The following is a 10,082-nucleotide window of genomic DNA, read 5'->3' as shown; positions in this document are numbered from 1 at the left end:
CCGTCTACTTCAGTGAAGCTTTAAAAATTGACGCCTTCCCCCATTACGCAGTGACCATTCGCATTCTGAACTTGCCGGGAGGTCACATTCTCAGCTCCTTTTAAGAGAGAGTCTGTGAACCCTGGGGTCGAGTGCAATACACCCACATGCTGGAGAAACTCAGCAGGTCACGCAGCACCCATAGGACGTAAATATTTCCAGCCCGGCCCCTTCATTAAGGTGTGGGCCAAAAAAGCAAACGGGCGCCTGAATGATAAGGTGGGGGGGGGAGGGAGGAGAGGGAGGGGGAGAAGGGACCAGAGGAAGACCACAGAATAACAAGAGGTCATAGGTGGACGCAGGTGGGAGGCAGAAGAGAAAAACATTGGGGTGATGTGGGGAGAGGTAGCTGTCTGAATGGGGAGGGAAAGGGGGTGGGGAGGCAGAGGAAAGGAGACAGAGGGAAGGGGGTAAAGACTCAGGGGAGGGGTTTAACAGACACTGGAGGTCAATGTTAATACCATCCAAGTTGCAGGTAACCACGGTCTGTCACTGCATGTGGCCATGGACAGACACATCAGTGTGGGAATGGGGTGTGGAATTAAAAATATTAATGGTGAAATCCTTCCTTAATCCCCTGGCTTCGATAAGCCTCAAGCATTTCCTTTATGAACAGGACCCCTCCCGTTTTCCACAGGACCATCGCTGCACAGAGAAGTTTAATCTCTCGACAAGAGGAGGTGGCAGGGATGGGTGGGATGGGACAGTGGAGTCGGGATGGGGCAGAGCTTCAATCTGAAGGACTGAGGACAGGTGCAGCCTTCTGTTGTAAATCATCTTCATCAGGCAGAATGTGTTGGCACACATCCGGCCCCTCACACAGATGTACCCACACTCCGCTGAGCCGCAGTGATCAGGAACAGGAACCCTCGAGGATTTAAACAAATGGCGAAGCCGTCCGACAAGACCCGAGGACTGGTCAGTGTGGATGAGTGGGGCAACGTGAGGCAATTACTGCTGGATTACCTGTACATTCAGAGCCAGCTCTTCAGCGCTTGACGTCCTGCTTTGCGGAAACTGCCAAAATGTTTGGCCTGGAAGTCAGCCTGAAGAAAACTGAGGTCCTCCATCAGCCAGCTCCCCACCATGACTACCAGCCCCCCCACATCTCCATCGGGCACACAAAACTCAAAACGGTCAACCAGTTTACCTATCTCGGCTGCACCATTTCATCAGATGCAAGGATCGACAATGAGATAGACAACAGACTCGCCAAGGCAAATAGCGCCTTTGGAAGACTACACAAAAGAGTCTGGAAAAACAACCAACTGAAAAACCTCACAAAGATAAGCGTATACAGAGCCGTTGTCATACCCACACTCCTGTTCGGCTCCGAATCATGGGTCCTCTACCGGCACCACCTACGGCTCCTAGAACGCTTCTACCAGCGTTGTCTCCGCTCCATCCTCAACATCCATTGGAGCGCTTACATCCCTAACGTCGAAGTACTCGAGATGGCAGAGGTCGACAGCATCGAGTCCACGCTGCTGAAGATCCAGCTGCGCTGGATGGGTCACGTCTCCAGAATGGAGGACCATCGCCTTCCCAAGATCGTGTTATATGGCGAGCTCTCCACTGGCCACCGTGACAGAGGTGCACCAAAGAAAAGGTACAAGGACTGCCTAAAGAAATCTCTTGGTGCCTGCCACATTGACCACCGCCAGTGGGCTGATAACGCCTCAAACTGTGCATCTTGGCGCCTCACCGTTTGGCGGGCAGCAACCTCCTTTGAAGAAGACCGCAGAGCCCACCTCACTGACAAAAGGCAAAGGAGGAAAAACCCAACACCCAACCCCAACCCACCAATTTTCCGCTGCAACCGCTGCAATCGTGTCTGCCTGTCCCGCATCGGACTCGTCAGCCACAAACGAGCCTGCAGCTGACGTGGACTTTTTACCCCCTCCATAAATCTTCGTCTGCGAAGCCAAGCCAAAGAAAGAACCTGAACCACCTGGTGTAGTTAACACTGGACAACGAAGATTTTGCTTCCTCAACACTTTTGGTTGGTAACATTGCTGTTGATTGTAAAAATCACCTTAAAATTTTCCTGTCAAGTATCTTTTATTTAAGCTATAACATTGTTTGTGATTTTCTGTCATTTTTAGATCAGTGGTTCCCAACCTTTTTCCCCCACTCACATACCACCTTAAGTAATCTCTTTGGCTTGGTTTCGCGGACGAAGATTTATGGAGGGGTAAATGTCCACGTCAGCTGCAGGCTCGTTTGTGGCTGACAAGTCCGATGCGGGACAGGCAGACACGGCTGCAGCGGAAAATTGGTGGGTTGGGGTTGGGTTTTTCCTCCTTTGCCTTTTGTTAGTGAGGTGGGCTCTGCGGCCTTCTTCAAAGGAGGTTGCTGCCCGCCGAACTGTGAGGCGCCAAGATGCACAGTTGGAGGCGAGATCATTCAACTGGCAGTGGTCAATGGGGCAGGCACCAAGAGCTTTCTTTAGGCAGTCCTTGTACCTCTTCTTTGGTGCACCTCTGTCTCGGTGGCCGGTGGAGAGCTCGCCCTAGAACACGATCTTGGGAAGGCGATGGTCCTCCATTCTGGAGACGTGACCTACCCAGCGCAAGTAGGGATGAAATACACCAGAGGTACGTGAGTGGAAGGAAAAAGGCCAAGAACTACTGGTCTAAAATCAAAGGCCACAGGCTTGGAATAAAAGGACGTCCCTTTAGAATAGAGATGAGGAGACGTTTCTTCATGACGGCTGTGGAGGCCAAGTCATTGGGTACATTTAAAGTGGAGGTTGATAGGTCCTCGATTAGTAAGGGTGTCAAAGGTCATGGACAGAAGGCAGGAGAATGGGGCTAGGGTTAGGTCAGTGATTCTCAAGTCTTTTTCCCCCACTCACATTAAGTAATCCCTTACTAACCAGTGCACCAATGGTATCCAATGCTAAGGGATTATTGGAGTAGTTCGTGAGTGGAAAAAGGTTGAGAACCACTGTTTTAAGTCTACAAGTATGCTGCTCACAAAGCAAGCTGTTTTGGCCAGTCCAAGTCTGCCTGGGCATGCGCTCAGTAGAGGTGCTATGCAAGTATCATCTTAGGCCTGGATGCTCAGGATAGATGCAGACAGGCTATAAAGGCAGCTCACATATACAGATGTTGTGCATTACATTGAACACTTGTTGATGGATGTTCTTCAGGCAATAGCACAGTGAGTGTACTTAACAATAGCATTTATTGTCTTCAGGAAGATTCAATACAGCAGAAATGTCTCGTCAATGTCGCAACAGATTCGATCCATTCTGGTACATTCGTGGCAAGTATACGCTTAATGCTAAATTCAATAAAAGTTAATTTAATGTTGCTTCAACTTGCTATGTGATTCAGAAAATCTGAAATTATCTTTGTGTTTAGTTTGAAGTTGTCTATCATAATCCCCAATTTTTTTTCCCAGGAAGCAAACCTTTTGGGGGGGGGGGGGGGAAATTGTTGTCCAGTGTAATCAGCTATAAAGAGTGTTGAGATGTACTGAGGTTGGGCACTCTGCTGGAATACCATGCTGAGACCCACACTTGAACATACAATTACCACAGTTTGACTGGTACCCGGACAGAAAAGGTTTAGAGGGATACAGGCCTGTTGCAGGCAGGTGGGACTAGTTCAAGTGGACAATTTGACTGCTGTGGGGATCAGTTGGGCCTGGTCCCTGTGCAGCATGGAGGGGATCTACATCGTCAGAGATAACACTGGATATTAAACCAAGAGACGGCCACACTCTCAGGTTAACATTAACAAAGTCGTATTCTTCCCGGTGTCACAAGTAGGAATGATCTCTAAACCAGCGACCACATCACTACAAGGCAGTGAGGGAAACTAACCAAGGTTTTCAATGTGAGAGGGTTGGCTGGGATAGGGTGCAGATGGCAGAGGGTGAGGGGGGAACAATTCCCTACCATGCCAGCACCTGCCCTTTTGATTCAAAGGGAGAGGTCGCAGCTGCTGGAAGAGAAAATCAAGGCCTTGGCTTGGGGCCAGAGTTCCTAAAAATGGCACAGGGGGAGCCCAGGCACGTCCCGGGAAATCATCTTCCTTGGAGAACATTTGATGGAAGCTGTCAAACGGAGCCATGGCCCTCCCGTCCATTGCAGACCTCTACAGGAGGCCCTGTAGGCAGCCAACATCATGAAGGACCCCATCACCCTGGTCATAACCTCTTCCCACTGCTCCCTTCAGGCAGAAGCCTGACCTCCAGCATCTTCAGATTCAAGAACAGTTGGGACAGCACAGTTAGCGCAACACTGTCACAGCGACAGCGACCTGGGTTTGAATCTGGCACCGTCCATAAGGAGATTGTACGTTCTCCTTGTGCCTGCATGGGTTTCCTCCCACCCTTCAAAATGTACCAGGGATGTAGGTGGGGTATTTGTGCAGCATGGACGAATGAGCCAGAAGGGCCTGTTCCCCATGCTACATCTCTAAATGAAATTAAAAGCTTGTTTTTCCTTTCTTCAGTAGTCATTTTTAAAAATAATGAAGTACCTGCTCAACTGCAGCAAGAATTTCCGTGCGTATCATGTACAACATGTACGATCATAAACAACTGCTCACCACGATACCACGAGAACAAGGCTGATCTAATGCACAAGCTCTGCCAAGCAATCAAGTGAAGTGCTTCCGAAATAACTGGTACAAGTCTTTATTGAGGCTAAATTTAAGCATTATATTCCCCCCAAAATCTTTAAATTTCTTTAGCGTTTCGTGTTCCATTGTGGTGCTGCAGAATTTACACTGTGACAGCATCCAGACTTGAGGCAGGTACAGTAAATTATGTGCAAAGTAAATTTCTTTCTGTTCCCCATTAAACAATTTCAGATCAGGTAATAGCATGGGTTAGATACACAGTGAAGCACCCTTTGCATTATCCCATCAATCATTCCCAGAGTAGACAGTACAGATTCAATACAGATTAGAGCTCCCCTTCACACGGTTTCCCCCCAATAATTCAAAGTCAGGAATGACAGATTTTCAGATCAAGTTGCCCCTCCACCTCAGTTCAGAAGCCAGTTCTGCAGTCACTTGATGCACCTCGATGGAGTCGACAATCTGGTGTTTGGTTGGAGAGGCTTGTGCTCAGGTCACACATTTCCAAACTTATTGCACACAGGTCTTCCCAATTCAGCCCACTGGTGGACTGCATCGACATCCAGTCCCTGACCTTGAAATTGTCAGTTTGGGATGGGGGGGGGGGGAGGTGAAAAGAGAGAGAAAGAACTAGACAGAGAGAGCGCGCAAGAGAGAACCCGAGAGAGAGAGAGAGAACCTGAGAGAGAACCTGAGAGAGAGAGAGAACCCGAGATAACATGAGAGAGAGAGAGAGAGAACAAAAGAGAAGCAGTGCAAGTATACCAGTGTCAGTAAGTCTCCAGCTTTTCACAGCTGTTAGTTGAGGCTAAGTAGGTACCATCTATTCAATTTGCCACAGCCATACACCCCTGAACCATCGTGGTGAGGGCCCATTCTGTGTTATTCAAGGATAAAAGAGACCATCTTTACACAAAATGGTTCTTCTACTAAAGTATGAACTCTCCAAACTCAGATAATTTGCCACACAGACCACCTACACCCTTGTTTTAAAAAAAAAATCACACCAAGGTCAGCCCATTGACCTCCAACATATTCCCCTGATTCAGAGGTGGGGCCATTTAAATCTGCCTCCACCTTCCTTAATAAATAGAGCTGGAAATATGCCAAGCCCTGCCTCCAACAGGTTATGGTCAGGCAGGAAGCAAAAGCCACCTCCAGAATTCCACGAGGCAACCTGCTGACACTATAGAACTCAGGGGAGAGCTCAAAACAGCTGTTTAAAAAGAGTTGACCAGTGTAACTGTTTGAAAGGGGAGGGGGTGGGAAACAGTGGGATGCAAGCGAAGAGAACTGCTGACGAGCCAAGCTTTCATGTCCCTGTTGTAGGTGCTCAATGGGAAGACCTACCCGAATGGAACGGCACGGTGTGATTTCTGGTCTATTTGGCCTGCAAAAGAGAGCTTTGCACCAGTGACATTTCAAAGCAGGTTCTGGAGGACAGTGGGGCGAGGAGGTGGGTTGGGAGCTCTGCATTAATCAAAGTCCTCAGACTCCCTTCCCCCTCCCTTCCCCCTCCCCCCTCCCCCAAACAAATATGCACATTGCACTCAAGCTGTCAACTAATGATTCCCTTCCCATTATTTTCAGCTCTTAAGATACTGCTACTGGTGGGGGGGGGTAAGGGTTGCAGGGGGATTGGCAGTGCAATTGGGCTGATATTGCCACAAACCCCAGAGACCCATTCGACCACTGGAGATTCTCACATGTACCCAGGGCGATGTTTCTCTTTGACCCCATCCTCTCAGCACCAGTGGTAACAAGGTTCAGAACAAGGAAGACCCAGGCCAGTACACTTGGGGAGAGCCCCTGAGTTTAGTACCTTTGAGTAGATTACATCATTCAAGCTTTGTTTTGAAAAGAAACTTCACATTGGTCAGTTTGACACCACAATTAAAGTTCCACCGGGAGTAGAGGAAATTACCTGAAACCATCGGAATGCGGAATTAACAGTTTCTTTACCCAAATCATTCTGAAAGCAGTTTGTGACCACATCCCAAAAACCCATTTCGCACCAGGGACTTGAACGGACACCACCAACAGGAAGCAGGCACCTGAGAGAGGCAGGACTTCTTCATCTTTGAATTTTCCCTGCTGATTGCTTTGAACTCAGCTCATTTCCTCCCCCCCCCCTCAGTTTGAGCAGCTAGCCAGACAGCCATGTAACCAAAGTATTCACTGCAAGGGAAGGAAGTGAGAAACGTCTCATCCAATTCCCCAAATTCACTTGTACGCATCCCCATGGTGAGAGTGGGAAGGCGAGGATCTTGCATAGTACGGTTTAGCATGTCCAAGTTACCGGTCAAAGACTATGTCTATTCTCTCTGAAGGCCTGGGTGGGGTTGATATTATCAAGATCCTTCAGACAATAAAGGATTAGGTGGGGGTGTTTGGGGAAAGGGAGAGAAATCCTTTCCTTTGGATTTATATCCTTGTGGATCACAGTTTCCAGACCCACTCCCCCAAAAGCCAACACTTTGATCCATCGAGGACATCAGTTCACCAAGCAACAGGGATTGGGTTCCTGCTGTTACTGTCCAGATTACAAAGCTACAGATCACCATGCGCTGAATTATTCAAGGCGGAATAACCCCGATGTGGAAGAGAGTCAAACCCTTCAAATTGCTTTACTATTTCACAATCCAGGGAAGCGAAGACAAGTCTAATTTAACCCCATATTGTCATCCGCCTGTGCTCCACTCACCAGAGCAGGCATTACAGTGAACAGCTCCTACAGTCACACAAGGGTCACAGTCAGGGTCACCTTCACTAACTGAGAGGTGGTGGGGAGGGGGGGAAACCAAATCCTCGCAGGAATCAAGTTTACTGGGGGGGGGGGTGGGAGAGGAGATCTCGATAACATCAACCCTCCGAAGTGACTACCCCTACTGTAAAAAAAAATAGCAAAGCCCACCGCCCTGGATATGCCATTCAAAAGGCAGGTTCCACCCGAGGTTAACGTTCATATGGGGGAGGGAGGTGGGGGGAATGAGGCTCCCACTCAGCCTGCACCCTCGATTTTCTTTTGCTACCATTTAAAAGTTCCTCTTGGCGGCTCCCGGCAGCGAGCTCTGCCCATTGTCCACCCTTCCAGCCACCTCCCCCGGCGAATGATGCAGGGGCTAGGGTTGGAACCCGTAGGGCAGAGAGCCAGGTCACTGGTTCGCCTCTCACCCTCCTCTTTCCCCTCCCCCCCATTAAAGTAAATTTGTGCCTTGCAAAGTCAGGGGGGTCGTTTCTTCTTGGAAAGGGTCCAGAGGGATGGAAAGCATCCCTGCCTGGTTACGACTTGTAATTCGAGTTGAGCCAGGTGAGCCCTTCGTGGAGTCCGTCTCCCGAGGTGGCGCAGGACGGCTGCACGTACCAATTCCTGTCTCTGATGCGGGTCAGACCCAGCTTCTCCTGGATCTCGTGGGGCTTCATGGCATCGGGCAGGTCCTGCTTGTTGGCGAAGATCAGGATGATGGCATCCCTCATCTCGCGGTCGTTGATGATCCGGTGCAACTCCTGCTTGGCCTCGTCGATGCGGTCGCGATCGGCGCAGTCCACCACGAAGATTAACCCCTGCGTGCCCGTGTAGTAGTGCCTCCACAGCGGCCGGATCTTGTCCTGGCCGCCCACGTCCCACACGTTGAACTTCACGTTCTTGTAGGTGACCGTCTCCACGTTGAAGCCCACCGTGGGGATGGTGGTGACCGACTGGCCGAGCTTCAACTTGTACAGGATGGTGGTCTTGCCTGCCGCGTCCAAGCCCAGCATCAGTATCCGCATCTCCTTGCTGCCGAATATCTTGGCGAACGCGCCCCCCATCTTCGTGCACTGGGGGACGGGGGAAGAGAGGGACGGGGGAAGAGAGGGACGGGGGAAGAGAGGGACGGGGGAAGAGAGGGACGGGGGAAGAGAGGGACGGGGGAAGAGAGGGACGGGGGAAGAGAGGGACGGGGAAGAGAGGGACGGGGGAAGAGAGGGACGGGGAAGAGAGGGACGGGGGAAGAGAGGGACGGGGGAAGAGAGGGACGGGGGAAGAGAGGGACGGGGAAGAGAGGGACGGGGAAGAGAGGGACGGGGAAGAGAGGGACGGGGAGAGAGGGACGGGGGAAGAGAGGGACGGGGGAAGAGAGGGACGGGGAGAGAGGGGTTAGGGAGGGGGAGAGGGACGGGGAGAGAGAGGGACGGGGAGAGAGGGGTTAGGGAGGGGGAGAGGGACGGGGAGATAGGAGGGAGGGAAGATGGGGGGGTAGTGGGAGGAGAGGGCAGTCAGCAGTTACCGGCAGGAAGCGGCAGCAGGGCAGCGCTGAGAGGGCGGCGGCAGGACCTGGGGGAGTCCCAGGGATACAGGCCCTTTGATACAAAGTGTCCAAATTGTAACCAACGCCTCGCTTCAGCGCATCAGACGCCGGCTCCGCTCTCCGTCCGAATCCATGTTGAGGAGGGGGGGGGGTTGCAAGCCCCGGTGTCTGGGGGGGGGGGGGTGGGTGCAGCAGCAGGATCGGTGCTCCCCGGAGGGGGGGGACGGGAGCCGGGGACACGGAGCCGAGCGGCCGGCCGGTGCAGGGAAGGGCGCGGATGTGGATTCCGGCACGGACTGGGCATGCGCACAACCCGCCCCCTCTCCCCACCTGCAGACCGGCCGCCCTCTCTGTGAAACGGGCCTTTGCATCGCCGGAGCCTCCGCCTTTTGTAGCCGCTGCAATGGGGGAGGAGGGGAGGGGGAGAGGGGGGGGGAGGGGAGGGGAGGGGGGAGGGGGAGAGGGGAGGGGGGGGGGAGAGGGGAGGGGGGGGGGGAGAGGGGAGGGGGGGGGGAGGGGAGGGGGGGGGAGAGGGGAGGGGGGGGGGAGAGGGGAGGGGGGGGAGAGGGGAGGGGGGGGAGAGGGGAGGGGGGGGGAGAGGGGAGGGGGGGGGGAGAGGGGAGGGGGGGGAGAGGGAGGGGGGGGGGAGAGGGGAGGGGGGGGAGAGGGGAGGGGGGGGGGAGAGGGGAGGGGGGGGGGAGAGGGGAGGGGGCGGGGGGAGAGGGGAGGGGGGTCCGTCCCATATAACGCCCCGTGGAGGAAGAACATTGCAGCGAAGCCCCGTCCCGTGAAGGGAAGCGCTGACGTTTCTCTGCAGCCCCCCCCCCCCAGTGAAGGACCTTCCTCGGGCGTCGCCCCCCTGGCATCAACTCTCCCATCCAATCTACCCTGATCAACCCCCCCCCCCCAGCAATCAGCACCCACCCTCCAGCTTGTTTCAGTGGGTCCACGTTGGGGAGGGAGCATTGAACCCCCCCCCAGCAATCAGCACCCACCCTCCAGCTTGTTTCAGTGGGTCCACGTTGGGGAGGGAGCATTGAACCCCCCCCCCCCAGCAATCAGCACCCACCCTCCAGCTTGTTTCACAGGGTCCACGTTGGGGAGGGAGCATTGAACCCCCCCCCCAGCAATCAGCACCCACCCTCCAGCTTGTTTCAGA

At 53.0% G+C, this 10,082-nt stretch overlaps 1 protein-coding gene across 1 annotated transcript; it reads right to left on the bottom strand.

Annotated features, from left to right (window-relative positions):
• Positions 1-4,673: 4,673 nt before the first annotated feature.
• LOC138748882 (ADP-ribosylation factor 6-like) lies at positions 4,674-9,239 on the bottom strand. The gene has a single exon (XM_069909751.1). The coding sequence runs from the start codon at positions 8,442-8,444 to the stop codon at positions 7,917-7,919; it is 528 nt and encodes a 175-aa protein (XP_069765852.1). The 5' UTR covers positions 8,445-9,239; the 3' UTR covers positions 4,674-7,916.
• Positions 9,240-10,082: the final 843 nt, after the last annotated feature.

This window comes from Narcine bancroftii, chromosome 13 (assembly GCF_036971445.1).
Source record: "Narcine bancroftii isolate sNarBan1 chromosome 13, sNarBan1.hap1, whole genome shotgun sequence".
Classification (NCBI taxonomy): Eukaryota; Metazoa; Chordata; class Chondrichthyes; order Torpediniformes; family Narcinidae; genus Narcine; species Narcine bancroftii.
This window is presented reverse-complemented; position numbering and strand designations above follow the sequence as displayed.

Excerpts from the sequence above, each read along its gene's own strand:
- LOC138748882 (XM_069909751.1), bottom strand. The coding sequence starts at position 8,444 with ATGGGGGGCGCGTTCGCCAAGATATTCGGCAGCAAGGAGATGCGGATA.